The sequence below is a fragment of the Pristis pectinata genome, chromosome 9 (genome assembly GCF_009764475.1).
Source record: "Pristis pectinata isolate sPriPec2 chromosome 9, sPriPec2.1.pri, whole genome shotgun sequence".
Taxonomy (NCBI): Eukaryota; Metazoa; Chordata; class Chondrichthyes; order Rhinopristiformes; family Pristidae; genus Pristis; species Pristis pectinata.
Window position 1 is genome coordinate 14,024,334 of NC_067413.1, and position 18,542 is coordinate 14,042,875.

At 41.8% G+C, this 18,542-nt stretch overlaps 1 protein-coding gene across 7 annotated transcripts in view; it reads right to left on the reverse strand.

Annotated features, from left to right (window-relative positions):
- Positions 1 to 284: 284 nt before the first annotated feature.
- The window catches only part of LOC127574151 (receptor-type tyrosine-protein phosphatase mu-like), a 746,263-nt gene continuing 728,005 nt past the window's right edge, over positions 285 to 18,542 (reverse strand). For all 7 annotated transcript variants that reach the window (XM_052022906.1, XM_052022912.1, XM_052022911.1 and 4 more), the window contains 8 exons: positions 17,155 to 17,290; positions 15,123 to 15,272; positions 13,020 to 13,193; positions 10,023 to 10,154; positions 6,265 to 6,390; positions 4,261 to 4,424; positions 2,587 to 2,722; positions 285 to 1,436 (listed from right to left, as the gene is read on the reverse strand). In XM_052022906.1, coding sequence (XP_051878866.1) covers positions 1,383 to 1,436; positions 2,587 to 2,722; positions 4,261 to 4,424; positions 6,265 to 6,390; positions 10,023 to 10,154; positions 13,020 to 13,193; positions 15,123 to 15,272; positions 17,155 to 17,290 — 1,072 coding nt within the window. In that variant the 3' untranslated portion in view covers positions 285 to 1,382. The remainder of the gene's footprint in view (positions 1,437 to 2,586; positions 2,723 to 4,260; positions 4,425 to 6,264; positions 6,391 to 10,022; positions 10,155 to 13,019; positions 13,194 to 15,122; positions 15,273 to 17,154; positions 17,291 to 18,542) is intronic.

An 18,542-nucleotide genomic window follows, 5' to 3' on the forward strand; every position in this document is an offset into this window, starting at 1 on the left:
GATTCCTGCTTGCTGCCCATTCAGCACCAGCCACTGGCAAGGGGAACACGTTATGGGGGACAAGAGTTCGGGTGGCATAGGGCAGGTGTTTTAAAATGATGCTTACACAAAATGCTCAGGCCCTCTTATTTATCCTCATTTGTGGCAACTTACAAGTCAGGATCTCAACCCACGTGTCCAGTTGGAACAATAAACAGCTTTTATCAGTGAGATTGGTGATTAACAATTCAACCATTGGATTTATATCTGCCCCCCCCACCCCCCTGCATCCCCCACCTGTCATATCTGTCCACCATTTAGGAATTCAAAGAGGGTTAGAAATCTGAAGTTCACTCTCCCAATAGTCTGTGGAGGGTAGGCCAATTTCAATTTTTTGGCATTTCTTTTGGATACAGTGATGTAGGGATTCACTGGAGGCAAAACACAGATAAGCTGAGATCTAATTGAATGGGTGGACTGAGCTGAAGTGACTGAATTTGTAAATTGCGCTGATGTAGAATCTTTAATGCAAGGAAAAACTTCAAACTGTTTCTCAAAGAACATGAAGTTGGAGGTTGGAGAGAGAAAGAAAAACAGAATTAAGTATAATATTATGAAGGAAGATTGGATTTAAAAGGAGCTAGCTAGAAATGGTGACTGTAGTTTATAATGTACTGTAAAAAGCTAATTTTCATGTCATTTATATCTTGTGTATGTAGGTCCATAAAAATAAACTTTAACTTGAAATGTATAATAATTAAGACTTAAAGACTCAATGTCTTTTCAACTAGAATCATTCATGTAATAAATAAAATGATTCCAAGTGACTGGAGAGTACTTGAAGATTTTTTTACATAGGTAAGAAATGGAACAGCTCCTGGTCAGTGAGTGAGAGTCAGGGAGGAGACTGTCTCAGACTAAAGGGAGGATTATGGTTGGAAAAGATTTAGAAAAGTATTTAGGGCTTGAGTTTAATGGATTAACTTTTGCTCTTGGCATTAGTCAACTCCTCTGGACTGTCAGTAAAATACTTTGCATTTAAAAAAATTATTGTGCTCTTTAGTTACAACAGCTAACTAACAATATTTTGAATAATGTGTATACATTTACTATGAATATCAATTTTATTTTAAATATTAAACAGCTACAGTATAGAGAGCTGGTGGATTAAAGTAAATGTTTGGCAGTGCAAGCAGATTTTTACAGTCTCTCTCTCTCTTTCTCTGAACTCCCAGAAGGGACCCAGTGAGTGGAATAAAAACTAAGGAGAAGCATTGGCTTGTAGAACTGATGGCTGATGACGTGAAGCTCTCTCATCACAGTTTACCAGGAATCAGGGAGTTGCTTTCTCAATGTGGACGGGATGGGTCTTGTCAGCTGCCACAGTATCTGCTAAATCTCGATCAACCGGAATTCAAGCATTCAATCGCCACCTCATAGCAGAACTTGTACTGATCCTGAAAGACAAACGTGAAGTAAGTATACCAACAAAATCCTTTTCTTTTTTTTATAATTGACTCCTTTTTAATGGAATGCATGGACTAATGGATCAAGAGGGTAAGTTTTCTTTATTCCGAGTATGGGCGTTGCTGGCAAAGCCAGCATTTCATGCCCATCCCAACTGCCTTTGATAAGACAGCTAAAATAGTGGGAAGGTATGTGTATAGTTCATGTCAGTGCAAAATGATTCTGTTAATGAGTATCTTCATGACAGAGATCGAAGTGAATCATAGGATATGGGGTGAGTGCAGAAAAGTGGCAGTGAGGTAACAGATTGGCCATGATCTTATTGATTGGCAGAGCAGGGTTCTTCTTCTATTTCTAATTGACAGGGTAAATGCTGAGACTTTATCTCCTTAGAATGGAGAATCCGGAACTAAGTCTTGGGGTAAGGAGTTGGCCATTTAGGAATGAGTTGGATTGCAATTCTTTGGAGTTCTCTACCTCAGAGGAGTTTAGTTACTCAGTTTTATTGCATATTCAAGGCTGGGATTGATACGTGTTTGGACACTAGGAATGAATGGATATGGGGACTGGATGGGAAAATAGATCTTATTGAGTGGCAGAAAAGGCTCAGTGAGAATAGGGTCCTGATGCAGGGTTTCGACCCAAAACATTGACAATTCCTTTCTTCCCACAGATGCTGCTCAACCTGCTGAGTTCCTCCAGCAGATTGTCTGCTGCTCAGTTAGCCTATCATTGCTCCTGTTCCCTGATCCTGTCATCGAGGAAAATGTTCATGGAACCACTTCACATGTGTTCCTAATATAAGCTGGACAATGGACCAAAATTTTAATGGCAGCTATTATAATGAAAGAGGGCAGAATAAAGGACAACCATCCCCAACCCTAACTGTCCCAAAGTGAGATATAGCCCATTTGATGAGAATAACTGTTCCCTGAAAACTCTGTGTAGAATTGGGTTCTTATCATCTCCTCCTGTTGGGCTTTCTGCTGAGCCAGCACAGAACTTACAAGGAATGTAGAGGGATTCCCACTGGGAATTCTAAGCTGGATGTGTAATTATAGTGCCAAGCGATGAATGGATGAATGGTCGGTGTTTGTTATCTGTGAGTTAAACATCGCAGTGTAGTTGGCTTGCACTTACCAGCAGGTCAACCATATTGGGCTTGTTGTTTCGCAGTGTCTTCACAGCGTGGAACACATCTACTGCCCGCTGATGCCGCAACATTTCACATACAATACTGATTGCACAGAATGCTCCACTGCGCCCTCCACCATTCCTGCAGTGTTTGGACATGATTTAATGCTCAGGCCACAATTATATCACAATCAAGATCCAAACATGCACGCGCGCGCACACACACACACACACAAAGATCTAAAATGATTCACTCCTTAGCCCACTCTCCTCTTCATCTCCACAGTCTCTTTGATAGGACATAACCTTTAGAGGCTGTAATGCAGTGGAGTAATAGGTGGGAGGGATTAACCCTGGGAGTCCTCAATACCTCCTCCAAACCCCATGAAGTCTCATGGTATTAGGTCAAATATGGACAAGGAAACCTCCACATGATCCATGCATGCCCTCCTTCAGCTGATGAATCCATGCTCCTCCATGCTGAACATGACTTGGAATTACTGAGAGATCTCAGAAAGGGGAATTAATATTTGTCATCAAGAATGATTCAGTAGCACCACCATGGAACAGGCTGGGTGAGTTCTGGACATAGCCGTGAGAAGGGCTTGTGTCAGGCAACGTGAGGGCTAACACAAGTGATAGACATACTGTACCCTGTCCTTATGCCTTTTGACAGTACTGTAAATTCCCACATGTTGTGAAGATGGTGTGCATTATTATTGAATGACAGGGCATGTTTGAGGGGCCTGGTGGTCAACACCTGCTTCAATTTTCTTGCCTTCTTGTGATGGGATGAAGCAAATGAAAACGCACACAACAGAAAAAGAGTGGGCCACACCAGTCATGATCTCATTAAGTGACAGGGTATCCATGTTCAAGAGAAAGGGCATAAAATAGAACCCATTACTGGAGGCCATATCTGAAGAGTTAGATGCTAACAAGAAATGGGATTCTGAGATTTGGAGCAAGCTCAGCTGTGAGAAAATAAATAATGCTAATTAAATGAGGAAAGGAAAGTAATGGCAGAGGCAGCAGGAAATTTCTTCCACACTGACTCAAAAGTTAAGCCAGTCTTCACTTTTCCAAGCAGGCGCTCCCATTTCCCACACCATGTGTTACTTGAGTGAGGCTGGCTCTGCAATGCTAAGCCCTGACACATTTCTGTGCAGGTTTGTGCTGATGACTCACTGCCACTAGGCTTCAGGCAGCACAAACTAATTGCATGCAGTCAGCAAACAGTGTGATTACTTCCATTACATTAACCTAAACCGGAGTCAGATCCAATCCCAGAGATGTGAGATCATTCTGTGCTCCTCCACCTCCAGTGAGAAAACTACATTTGGTGGGAGCACAATGAGTCACTTGGCTAATGGATTTTCAGGTGTATAATCAAGATGTTGCCCTTTCAAACAAAGCTTCTGTCAAATTATTTAAATAACTCCCAAAAGTGAGCCTATTATTCAAAGTAAACTGTTACAAACCGCAAAGTCCGAGCCTTTCAAGGGGAAAAATGGAAAGATTTATCAGGCACTATAGTAAACAATTAAGTCTAAACCAGGATCATCAATCTTTGTACCACAGTATTACATCCACCTTTATGGTGAATTCAATTTGTTTGATGCACTTTCCATAGCATTTAATAAAGTACAAATTATCAGAGAGAAATGAGTGTGAACTTACAGACAGTGTACAACCGTGCGACCCTCCCCACCGTCGTACTCCTCCTGCCATTTTTCCACCTGTCTGATGAGTTTCAGGAAGGAACGTTTGGAGACGGGATTGTCTCGATACATGGGCCATCCCAGAAACTGGAACTGCTGCACCATCCTATAGCCATCTTGAGGCTGAATGGACACAAAGGGAAATAAATATCGTTAACTAACCTGAACTAACTGTTAACCTTACTGAGCTCTCTAAGGTTATCATTTATTTTGTGTGTCAACCCCTTTCTATTTTCCGAGAGGAGAACATAAATATGTTCTTTTCCCATCCGCTGGACTCCAAATAAACTTGAGAACAATGACAGATTTTCTTTAAGCAAGTCTAAAGCAAAAATTTTAACGACATACCCCTTTACTGTCTCTATCAGAAATATGTAAAGCAAAATACTGTGAGGAATCTAAACTAAAACAGTAAATGTGGGAAAGGTAGTTCTGTTAAGGGAGACAGGGAAAATTAATGTTTTGGGTAGATGGGCTTTCATCAGAATTGGGAAAAACTATTGATAAACAAGACCAAAATGCAGAAAATGGGGAAGTGAGAACAAAATGATATGTGATTGGGAACAACAGAGATGAGATTAAGTAGGAATTAGGGTTTCCTGTATTTAACCCTATCACAGATCTTTCCCCATATCTTCATCTCCCCTTCCCACTTTCTCTGCATTTCATGACATGTCTCATCTCTAACTTTTTCCAATTCAGGCGAAAAGCCATGGACCTGAAACATTAACTTGACTTCTCTCGCCAGACATTCTGCCTGACTTGCTGAGTATTTACTATCAATATTAGGAGATATTTAATACTTTCCATCAGCAAAATGCATCAATTACTGTTCAACTAACACTTTGTTGGAAGCTGAAATGAAATATTAACACTATTTGTATTAAAAGGAGATTTTGATGGAATGCGAGATAATGAGAAAGACCCAAGGTGAGTGGTGTTTACCAGAGCAAAACACAGTTGATTGCAACAACAGTGTGATTGACAGGCTGTCTGGCCAATTACGTCAGCTGGGATTGTTGCTATGAAACCTTAACCATCATTTGCTTTTCCTGAAGTGACCAAGCTTTGGGAGATGATCGGGAAAATTCTGATCACCAGAATCATCCTGTCATCCCCAATCCATATCCCCCATGGGTCTGCCCCACTTTCTCTTAAAGGCAATGACCAGAGCAGTCATTAGTCCTCCAGAATATCTTGTTTTAAATTCCAATCTATTCTTCTGCTAATATAACAGACCTAATTTATTTCACTGAGCTAGTCACTGGGAGGATGGATTTACAAATTGACAATTACAAAGCTGTCCTTTCACATGAAACTACTGTTAAAACTGAATCAGTTAAATGCCTCCTAATTACATGACAATATTGTTCAAATTGAGAAAAAATAACATTGGTAAGAGTGGTGATTGAGATCTGCCTGCTCAACCCCGGCCACATCAATAATGAAGAGGTTATAAATGTATCCTGCACCACTGTAGTTAGATTCTTTCTTCATTAAACAATTAGCACGTTATAAAACAACAGAATTTTTCCATACAGTAGCTCCCTTTTGTAATATTTCCACTTAGTCTAAATATTTTAACAAACCAGCGTTGATGTTCAGTAGCTATAATAAGCTTATGACAAAATGTTAGTAATGTGTGGAAAAAAAAGTGCATTTTATGCTTTTTAAATGGTATTTTTAACACAATGCTTAATTTAGAGCTATAGATCAAGGCATGATTATGTATTAAAATTGAAGATGTTTCAGGCTGTAAGTACTATCCAGTAAGGCTGTTGAGATATGCGGATTCACAGGACTGACAGATACTCATTCTTCTCCTCAGCACCCTCAAGTTACTGTCAAGTGCTAGTGAGGAATCTAAAGCTCAATGTTTAGATATGGTGAGTGGAATTCAAAAGGGCTTCTGAAGATTTTAATTGATTGTTTTCTCTCAGCGTGACACAAAGCAGCTCCTTACCCTGGCTGCATTGTATATTCGGAATATTCTGCTGATTATGTCCTCCTCGAGGTCAGCTGACACAAACTCCACCTGGAGGGGTCCATGCCGATGGACACCATTTTCCGGCCAGTACTGAGGACAAAGCTGGTTGGAAAGATAATCAACATTTAGGTCCACAAGCTACTACTACAAAACATTTGCACTTTAAGAGAAAACCCAGTGTTGCAATGTGCTCCACACATAATGAACTGCTTTGTTAATTTACTTTGGTTACAAAGGTAAATGTGGCAATTGTTCCATAGCCAAGACTTAATAAATGCTAGATGTTTGTTGAAGGCTTTGAGGGAGAGCTTTAGAATGTATCACTGGGGATGCCACTGCTTGTCTTTAAGAATTTCCAAAGACATCTGAACCTCAGTGATTCATTTTCAATGGATAATATGATGCACAATGTGGCACTGATCCTTGGGGGTAATTGATGGGATATGAAGTGGTGAATATTGACTGATAATATTGACACATGATATACAAAGTACTCTTGCTTTGGTCACTATATTGTAATCTCCAATGCCATATTTACATAACAGGGTGTCACTGAAGATTGCGATACCTCTGACAGCAATGTAGGAACTTGTGAAGCCATGATCATGTCTGCAGCCTCAGGAGATGGCAAGGGAAGTAGAACGTTAGCAGCCACCTCTGGTGGCAAGCTGCCATCATCTGAGGTCACATGCATGTTGAGCAATCACTCAGATGTACAAATCAATAATAGCTGGCTGGCGAAAACTGGCCTCTGACATTAGGGGAAACCAGTGGGTGAAAGGTTAAAGGCATGGAAATGACATAGACAAATGTAGATATTGGCAGCTGCTTTTGTGCTTCCTCAGTGTGAATGACATAGAGTCCAGAATTCCCGATGTATTGTTTCCATTAGAAACGGATCCACACTGTGAACTAGCCACTCATGGTGCAAGTTAATATTTTCCCCTTCACACACTCAAAATAGTACTCCCAGAGCTGCAGATTAAGGACTGTATTAATGTGCTAGTCAATACTACACATGTGGTGAATTTTGCCAGGGCCTCTTCTACAAATGTAGTCTAGTTAAAAAATCTTACAGCTGTCGCTGTTACAGAAAATCTCTAACCCATCTGTCTGGACCTGATCCAAACTTCATCCCCTGATATAAAAGGGCAGTGATCCCATATGCCGAACTTTCATTGAAATGCTGTGGCCAAATGATAACTGAGCAGAACGAATACAGTGAAACTCAGGTCAATAGTGGCCTTCCCTATTTAGGAGCAGATTATTGTTATTTGCTTGTGGTTCTGGTTCCACGGTTTCCTGAGGCATTTTACTCCATTGCGATCTCAGTGCAACAATCCCCCATACATCCACTAGAGTTCAGTAGCACTATTTCCAGATCTGGTACTTCAGTAACACCAGGCTTTGGATAATAATGTCACTGCAGGTCACAGAGTGCAGCAGTGAAGGCGGATTAGAAATATTATGATTCATGTTTGCTGCCAGGCCAAAATGGCTGGTCTCTCGAGGGTGGTCAAAGACTTTAAACTGGGCCAAACTATGACTTTTAGAACGTGTTTATTAGTTACAACCTCAGACATCCAGTTCACAACAGTTCAAAGCACATTTCACAAATGAGCAAGTTAATGGTCCTAAAAAGAATTTGTTCTACTTCACTCTTAAGAGAGGCTAAGTGAATAAGTACTTCCTATCAGAGTGATAAAGGGGAAAAATAGGTGAGACTGAAGAACCAACATTTAAAATCAACATTTTTTATTTGACTGTGCAAAACCTGGCCGCTTTTAGGTCATTAGAGCTATCTCTGCAACTAATTGAAGAACATGAGTATGTTCATTGATGTTTATTGCCTGCTGAAGTGTGCTTTTATCTGTCCCTCACACAGCTCTGGTAGTTTGCTTCCTAATACTGAAGCAGACAAATCAACTTTCATGGTGCTCCCTGTTGGCAACTTTCAATCTCCTGCTATAACCTTTGCAGAAGCTGAGTAGCTTCCCTGAAGTCATGCATTGAAATAGCACTTGACGAAATGTTACCCCAACATCCTTTATTCAAAGTCAAGGTTTCTTTGCTGGGGTGAGTTGGATTTTCTGATAATTGAATCTGGCATTGGAGGCTCTGTGCCAGGACTGCCTACTGAGCCTGTTTTATTTCTTTCCCCATGTCGGTGAGTAAACGTTTCTTTAAAATATGAGAGTACGCAGCATTGATGTTTCAAAGCCATTATAACCACCTACATCTATATCAGACTGACACCATACTGACTGTGTGCCAAACCTAATGATATTTATAAATCAACTGAGGCAGAGGGGCATGACAAAACTGGAGAGATTCAATGGCTATGAGTGGACACACAGTGGTGCAGCCAATAGAGCTGCTGCCTCACAGCTCCAGTGACTCTGGTTCAATCCTGCGGGTGCTGTCTGTGTGCAGTTCGCACGTTCTCTCTCTGACTGCATGGGTTTCCTCCAGGTGCTCCGGTTTCCTCCCACATCCAAAGATGTGTGAGTTGGCAGGCTGATTGGCCACTGTAAATTGGCCCTAGTGATTGGTGAGTGCTGGATAAAAGATGGTATTAATGTAGGATTAGTGTATATGGGTGGTTGATGGTCAATGTGAACTTGGAGGGCCAAAGTGCCTGTTTCCATGCTGTATCTCTCGATAAAACAAGGGTCAAATCTTAAAGGAAAATCAAACTCTCTGAATTCCTGTGCCTTTGCTGCTTTGTGAATCGTAGTTATGACATTGCTTGCTTTTGAAATTTTTACCATTCAGACCTGATAATCTGGACCTCAATTCAGTAATCAGACCAAAACATTTTCAATAATAGGTTTAGGCAAAGTGTCCTTAAGAATATCCTCTGCAGTTCCTCAGTTATTGAACTCAATTTCTTTTTAAGCTTATTCACAACCTTGCAGAAAGCTTTACACTGATGACACTCATTTTCTTTCAATCCTGCAAATATCAGGCACACAATAGATAGTGGAAAATGTTCTTTTACACCACTACTGTCAAATAGAATTTGGAGGAATTAAATATGCTTCCAAGAGCCTCTTGGGTAGCAGTGCTCAAAGGAGTTTATGAAACACCATCCGAAATAGGGAGTATTAAAAAATATGTGGAGGTTCTGCCACAACATCCCCTCAATAGTCCAAGTCTGCATAATCTGAACTAACAGCTGTCCAACAGTTTCAAGAAAGTTAACAACTCCCAAAAAAAAATGACCAGGTATTGGATGAGGCCATGATGTTGTACAGAAGGGCTCAGGCCAGTTATAACTAAAGCTGTAGATGTACATAATATTTAACGTCTGATGTAATTGGGGCAGAAAACCTTCAGATTATTGTGTAAATTATGTGGTATTCACTATTTCAATTGCACCATTGACTGTAAAGCAATTTTCGATATTTTGTGGTCATGAACACTGTACAAATTTGTTTCTTTTGTTTGACTTTCTTTATCTTTGTTCCTATCAATGCATAGCTTTGCACAATTTTTTAAGTATTTACCTCCAGGTTCTATGTAATCTGAACAGCTAACCACAATAGCATACGCACTTTGCAGGTGAATCTTGATGGTGAAGATACTACCACTGGCACTTATGTAAAACTGGCCTGTAATCTATACTGATTTGATGCGTTGGAAAGGTCATGGATTTGAAACTTGATTGCACAGATGCTCCCTGATTTGGTGAGAATTTCCCATGGCTTTTATTGCTTTATGCAGACACATACCTGTGCAGGGTCCACATCATTCAGCATGACAATTGATGTGCAGTGATAGTCCAACACCAATCTCCAGAAGTCCTTCACAGTGTTTGGTAATGGATGTTGGGTAACAATGAAGGCTGAAGGCTGCTTATAGCTCTGAAAATGTGAACAAGGAATTAGACTGACAGGGCAGAGTAGGTGGTTCCAGTTCTGATGAAACATTAACCTTGGTTCTCTCTCCTCAACTGTTACCTGATCAACTGAGAATTTCCAGCATTTTCTGCTTTCATTTTAGATGATCCCAGTCCTCAGCTATTAGCAACACACATCAGGAAACCAATGGTCAGCATATTCCTAATTTGCTAATGTCCGCAGACAGCAAACCAAGGTGTTCTTCAGCACTCTTGGACCTTCCTGAACTGAGCAGTCAAACCAGGAAGCTTCCAATTTTGTGTTTGTTAATCCCAGCTGGATTAACAAACACTAATTGGCACAGGGGCAAATGCTGTTGGTCTGTCTAAACAAGTAAAATAAGATAAGATTTCTTTATTAGTCACATGTATATCGAAACGCACAGTGAAATGCATCTTTTTTGTGTAGAGTGTTCTGGGGGCAGCCCACAAGTGTCGCCACGCTTCCAGCACCAACATAGCATGCCCACAACTTCCCAACCCGTACGTCTTTGGAATGTGGGAGGAAACTGGAGCACCCGGAGGAAACCCACACAGTCACGGAGAGAACGTACAAACTCCTTACAGACAGTGGCTAGAATTGAACCCAAATTCACTGGCGCTGTAATAGCGTTACGCTAACTGCTACACTACTGTGCCTGACAGTTCCTCCTCACAACTATTGGGCTTAAATACCATGGAAATGTTGTGTGTGTGATCACCTCATGGCTCATATCCAAGTTTCAGTGACAGAGAGAGACTGTAATTCTGACGAAGGGTCTCAGTCCTGAAATGTTAACCGTTTCTCTTTCCACAGATGCCGACTGACCTGCTGAGTTTTTATTAAAGACTGGAGCATGAATGGCGGTAGAGGCTGATGAAGTACATTTACTTATACAGTGTGTGCAGGAATTTACTACTGTAGCCACACTGGGAGAGGCAGTAATTTCAGTTGGACAACATACCTGCAAAGGACCTGCATCCATAGCATATGAATTGCTAATTCAGGTGCTATTGTATCATGAGTAATGGGATTAATTCAACACTTTACTTCAAATTAAATATTCAATGAAAAAATAAAAACTGAAGCCTAGAAATTTGATTTGATCCTTTGTTGACATGTTCAACAATTGTTGCATTTCAGACCAGTGGCCAGTTAGGCCCTCATAAAAATAATCAGGTCATTGGCTGAAACAAAAATCTGACACAATTTTAGGATTGTGTTAAATGGGACCTACATGGTTCCTGATGGGACAACAAGCAATTTAATGTATCTGCACCAATTTGTTGTGCACCAACAACGGCAGGCACGGTAGTGTAGCAGTTAGCGTAACGCTATTACAGCGCCAGCGACCCGGTTCAATTCCCGCCGCTGTCTGTAAGGAGTTTGTACGTTCTCCCCATGTCTGCGTAGGTTTCCTCCGGGTGCTCCGGTCTCCTCCCACATTTCAAAGACGTACGGGGTAGGAAGCTGTGGGCATGCTATGTTGGCGCCGGAAGCGTGGCGACACTTGCGGGCTGCCCCCAGAACACTCTATGCAAAAGATGCATTTCGCTGTGTGTTTTGATGTACATGTGACCAATAAAGATATCTTATCTTAGGATGGTCTCCCATTAAAGGCACACTCCCCATGGCAACCAGAGTTCCACAACACACACAGTGGCTACCATGGAGGGGAGGGAGAGGGAAGGAAAGAGGGGAGAGAGCATCCAGATTCATGTGGAATGCCACAGAAATCCTGGAAATACATGCTATTATGATGACCAAGAGTGCAGTCCTGAGAACCCATTGCACAGCCTTTGGCTGCATCCTTGTAAGGAATCCAATGTGGGGGCCTACTGGAGGACTGGGAGGTGGGGAGACTAAGAGAAGCATCTAACCAGAGGACTCAGCAAGGTCCCTGACAAGGCAAAACACTTTCGGGCTTGCCTCGCCAAAAGCAGGAGATAACAAGGGATGTGGAGGAATCTTGCAGGGGGTTGCGTGGAGCCAGGAGACTGTGACCCTCTCTCCAGATCTCATGGACACTTCTTCACTGGGGATTCCCTCACACATCTGGTTCAGCTGACAGCCACCCTGAAGGCAAGGATGGAGGCCACAAGTATCTTGTTGCTATGGAGACCTGCCCTGATCCATTTAGAGGTCTGCTCTCGGCCACACTGGAGTAGCCTGAAGCTCTAAAGAAGCAGTGTTATGCCACCATGATGTCTTCATGTCTTCACGGAGAAGAAAGATGCCATTTGTGAGTAGACTGCTGTTCTCAATGGACATGGAAAGGTCCCCTTCAGCAGCTCGTCATTCTGCAGGACCAAAGGGAAGATGCACGCTGGCAGTAAGCTGTTCCACATGAGCAGAGAGATGCTGTGTGTTAACACATTGTACTGCTGCATGAATAAGGAGATACTTCATGTCAGCATGTTATTCTCCTGAGATATATACCGCTAGGCTCAAGGACAGCTTCTATCCCGCTGTTATAAGACTCTTTAATGGACCTCTTGTACAATAACGATGAACTCTTGATCTCTCAATCTACCTCATAATTGCCCTTTCACTTTATCTGTCTACCTGCACTGCACTTCCTCTGTAACCTTAACACTATATTCTGCATTCTGTTATTGCTTTTCCTTTTGTACTACTTCGATGTACTTAAGTTTGGAATGATCTTTCTGCATGGCGTGCAAAACAAGGCTTTTCATTGTATCTCGGTACATGTGATATTAATAAACCAATTACCAGTCACCAATATGGGACACAGGAACTTGTCTCTCTCCTGCAATCTAACCTGTGTAGTCGATCTGATTTCCAGACATCCACCATTACATATGCAATATGTTCTCAAAAAATACTCACATCCATTAGGGCAGCGTTGATGTAATTGCTGCTCTCGCCATCTATAGTGATCAGGAATGGAAGACACCTGTCTGGTGGAAGGACATCCATGCATCGATTCTTCTCGTGGTTCCGGGGCAGCAGGGCTATACTGCAGTCCTCAACTCGGAGCGTTGGGGTCACCATATTAAGAGTCTGAAAGAGGAAGATTGTAGAATGTTTTCTTATTTACCTGAAACCTGAGAGTTAATGGATTAAGGTGAACTCATTTTGACTGTTCCCTTTGTCAATATTTCCCTTGATATTGGCCATACCTATTCATGTACGAGACCACCCTAAAGGTATTGCCTCTTGTGTCAGGGCATTGATTTTATCATTAACATCAGTATCATTATTGCTGGAGGCTTTATGAATGTGGCATTTGAACTGTGTGTTCATTCAACATAGGGCAGGCATGGTAGTGTAGCGGTTAGCGAAATGCTTTACAGCGCCAGTGACCCGGGTTCAAATCTGGCCACTGTCTGTAAGGAGTATGTACATTCTCCCCGTGTCTGTGTGGGTTTCCTCCTGGTGCTCCGGTTTCCTCCCTCATTCCAAAGACGTACGGGTTAGGAAGTTGTGGGCATGTTATGTTGGCGCCGGAAGCGTGGCGACACTTGCGGGCTGCCCCCAGAACACTCTACGCAAGAGAAGATGCATTTCACTGTGTGTTTCGATGTACATGTGACTAATAAAGATATCTTATATCATATTCAAACTTTAGGCTTTATAATTGCTCACAGTTAACCTCCAGTGCCGCTATGGATTGAGTTTTGGTCTTTGAAGTTTGCTTTATAATATTTTCTCTCTCATTTGAAAACTCCCCACATCAACCATTTTCATCAAACCTGGGAAGTCGACAAGTGTGGACTGAAGTGACCGATCCATCAAGCTTGCCTCAACTTCCCTCCATGGCTGATCTATTTTAATGAAGTAAACAGGGGCATGGTGTTACACAGCTTTTGAATTACCCAGACTAACAACCAAGAGAGAGATGCAAAAGACTGCAGACACTGGAATCTGGAGCAACAAACAAGAAGCTGGAGTAACTCAGTGGGTCAGGCAGCATCTGTGGAGGGAAATGGACAGTCGGCGTTTTAGATTGAGACCCCTCATCTGGACTGTCCAGAGATCTGGGTTCAAATCCCACCACAGCAGCTGTGGAATTTAACTTCAGTTAAAAAGATGGAACATGAACAACAATGTCTTAGAAATGACGAGCACAAGAACTACTGGATTGTCGTAAAAACCCATCTAGTTCACGAATGCTCTTCGGAGAGGAAATCTGCTATCCCATATATGAGACTCTGGACATATTTCACCTGGTTAAGTCGCAAGGGGCCTAGTAAGCCATTCAGTTGTAGATGGTGACTCAACACCACGTTCTCAATGGGCATTTAGGGATGGGCAATAAATACTTGTCTTACCAGCAATGCCCAGAACCCCAAAATGACTTGTAATTGATAGTTAATGTTTCAGGTCGAAGACCCTTCGTCAGATCTCAGTTCTGAGGATGGGTCTTCAATCTTAGACATTAGCTGTTTCCCTTCCCACAGTTGTTGACTGACCTGCTGAGTATCTTCAGCATTTTCTGTTTTTATTTTAGATTTCCAGCATCTACAGTTTTTTTGTGATTTGTAATTAATTGACGATGTTTCGGATGGGCAAGCATCCTGTTTTCTTTGTCCAGTGGTAGCAAAAAGGGGAGCGTTATTCACTTGCAGTGAGATAGACCCAATTTGATTCAAAGTGTGTGAGCTATTCAGGGGTATAAGATTGCAATAAATAGCCATGTATTAATGGGCTTTTGACCTGAATCAACCCAAAGCAAAACAAGTCCAAATGTATCCTATCCGCACCTGGTGGTGACTTTCAGCTGCACATAAGTAGAGATTGAGAAGTATTCCTCCACTCCTTCTGAGGGAAAATCTCCCATCCCATCCCAGCAGATTTTAAATATTTAAAAGGACATTCAATAATCCTTGGAGATATGGGGTGTTTTGATTAGTTTTGAACATGCATGCATTCCATTTTATAAAAAAACCCTCTGTACTGTGAGAAATGTTGGAAAATGACTTTGCATACCCTATACTCCTCCTTTATCTGCGAAGAATTAGTTTGTGGCTCCAATTTATTCATCTCATAATAAGCAGACCTGAGCTGAGAGGCAGGAATTGCTGTGTCTCCACACAGACAAGCTTCTAGTATGGCATCATGGATGAATACATACTGTTCCTGTTGAGTTAGAGGAGAGAACAGTCAATTTTCAATCAAAGTGGAATCAATAAATGTGCAGGAATTAAAGATTGAGAAAGGTTTTCACAGCTGTACTTTTGAGCATGAGGTTTAATGATTTCTTGCTGAGTGAGATGTAATTCATATCACACCACATACTCAAAATTGCTTTGAGAGAAACACGAATTAGTGGCAATGTTTCTGGTTGGGAAAGGCATTTTCTGACCTCTGTAATGGTGCATATATCTGAGTGGTGAATTTCTTTGGATGCAATATTGTTAAGGGCATTAACTCAAAAATAGCTGGGCTGAGGTTGTTCCTTGAGGTAAAACATGAAACGAATCCCACTTCAAATCCACCTAGGAGGCAGGAAGAATGAAAAGTAGCCAATGCATTCACTGGAAATGGGTTGGTCTTGTCAATGTCATCATGAGGCTGCTCGTCTGACTGGTTGCATCATGGCATGGTGCAGCAATTCCAATGCACAGGAACGCAAGGGGTGGCAGAGAATAGTGGACACAACCCGGTCCATAAATGGCACAGCCCTCCCAACCATTGATAGCATCTACGGGAGGCGCTGCCTCAAGAAGGCGGCATCTATTATCAAAGATCCTCACAGCTACCATCGGGCAGGAGGTACAGAAGTCTGAAGTCCCACACCATGAGGTTCAGGAACAGCTACTTTCCTACAACTAACAGGTTCTTGAACCGACGTGCACAATCCTAACCCTACCTCAGCAACAGAACACTGCGGACCACCTCTTGCACTACCACGGGCTTGTCTCTGATTGTGCCCTTTTTTGCACTAATATCTTGCTTTTGCACAGTTCTTTTCTCTCTCTTCACTGTCTTGAATAATTTATGTTTAATTTATACTCTGTGTGTTGCCTGTGATGCTACTGCAAGCAAGTTTTTCATTGTACCTGTACCCCACTGTAGTTGTGCACATGAGAATAAACTTGACTTGACTTGACTTGACTTGACTTAACAGCTTTTCTTGTTGAAAATGGCTGGTTGTGTAACCTGAACCTCAGGAAACGGTCTGAGAAGCGATGAATTCATGAGGTGACTTCCTTTTGTGTGGATCAGAAGTTCATCCTCCAGGCCAACTAGTGACACATTACATCATACCCACACATCCATCAAAACTTCTGCTTCCCCCATTCCCCACCCATTTGTCTTTCCGATCATTGCTGATGTCTGACCCTTGTGATCAAGCCTCCTTCACCATGACACAGAACTCTATGTGCTTCAGATATTCCACTCATCTTCATCCCAGTAGTACCTGACCTCGCCCACTAAACCCAGCACTCAGAAGTTCCTCATTAGGAGGATGCCCCTTCCTACTAATTCCATGTTCTCACTCACGACCCAAATCACCCACCCGTTCCCATGGGCTAACTGGTCTTTATGCTTCCAACCTGGCCAATTAAAGGTAGGAACCCTTCAAAACTGAATGAAATAAACCTGCAAGTGTTTTCTGTAGGACATCTGCAGACCCAAATTTTTGGGGCTCCTGATTCTGTGAAAGGATCCAATCCCTGCCCAGAATCCTTCTCCGGGCAATGATCCAGGCCCGAGCGACAAAATGGGAAAAGTGCTTCAGGCACCAGCATTGACAGCCCTCATAGGATACTGTTACTCAGCTGTGTGGCTTTGTGTGTTGTGGGGAAGGGGACCCCCACTATTCTGTTCCCTCTCCATCCCAACCCCTATGCATTCCAGCGTTTGGTTGGTTGATGTCATGCAGGATCATGGAGATCCCATCATGGAGGCAATAGACACTTCGTCCCCTTTACACTTAACTTCTGAGAGGAGATTTGGTTAGGGAATGTTGGAATTAAGGGCGACCACTCTTTAAAAGATCACTTGGAATCCGTACCTCTGTCTGGACCATGTTGACCCTGCGTGATCGCAGTTCTCTGACACAGTTGTAGATATCGACAACCCCTTCTCTCTCTGCCATGTCCAACATGATGTCAATGACTATGAAGCACCCTGTCCTTCCTGCTCCAGCACTGAAAGACAGAGAATTAATATCATTGGACCATCTGCCACAACCTGCCAGAAACACTCACATATTGAATGTAATAGAATTATCCATTTTTACATTTCTTAGATACTGCACTGTCCATGAATGGAATATAATTTATGTCAGACTAAATCACCTTGGGTCTGTTAATGTTCTGCATTAATTTAGATATTGTCAGATAGGCACAATTCTTTATTGCTTAACCCTCCTCTCATCTATAATGTTTCTTTGGAAAATTAAGTCTGTGTGGCCACCTGAAATCAATCATATATAAAAAATAAAGTTGTGCATTTATATTGCACCTTACACGACCTCAAACTTTCCTGAAGTGTTTTATAGCCGTGGATATTTTTCTGACATGGGATTGTAATGTGGTTGATGCAGCTGGTATTTCCCACACAAATGAAGTCCAACAAACTGTAATGAGGCCTAAAATTGGACAAGTTGTGATGTTAGTTGCAGGAAATAAAGGATAGGGTGAAGAAAGAGAGAAAGAAAAATAGAGCAAACAGGAGAGAAAGGCAGAAGGAAAAAAAGAAGAAAGATAAATAATCACAGGGATATATGAAAAGGAAATAGGAGTAGGCCATTCAGCCCTCATGCCTGCTCTGCTATTCAGTAAGGTCCTGGCTGATCTATAACTCAGAATCAGATTTATTATTACTAACTTTTATGACATGAAATTTGTTGTTTTGCAGCTGCAGTACAGTGCAGAGACATAAGATTACAAAAATAAATAAATAATGCAAAAAAAAAGGAATAATGAGGTAGTGTTCATGAGTTCATGGTCATTCAGAAATCTGATGGTGGATGGGAAGTGGCTATTTCTGAATCATTGAGTGTGAGCACCACTTTCCTGCACTAACCCATATTACTTTACTTATTACCTTTTAACATCTAAAAATCTATCGAGCTCTGAAAGTAAGAGAGAAAGTAAGAAAGAAAGAGAGGAAGAAAAATGTATGTCTGGAGCCTCGCTTAAATGTCTCATCCAAGGAATGACACCCATTACGGAGCACTGGCCCCTCAAAAGATGGACTTTCAGTCCAGATTTTTGTGTTCAAGTCTCTGGTACACAACAGTCAGATCACTGGGAGAATTCCCTTGGTCTTTTTTGAAAATCACTCTAGGATATATTAAATCCGCCTGAAAGGACCCAAAAGGTTGGGTTTAATTGTTTGCTGAAGTGTAAGACAAGATTCAAGCCTTTGGTGTCTAAATCTTTACCATCAGTCTCA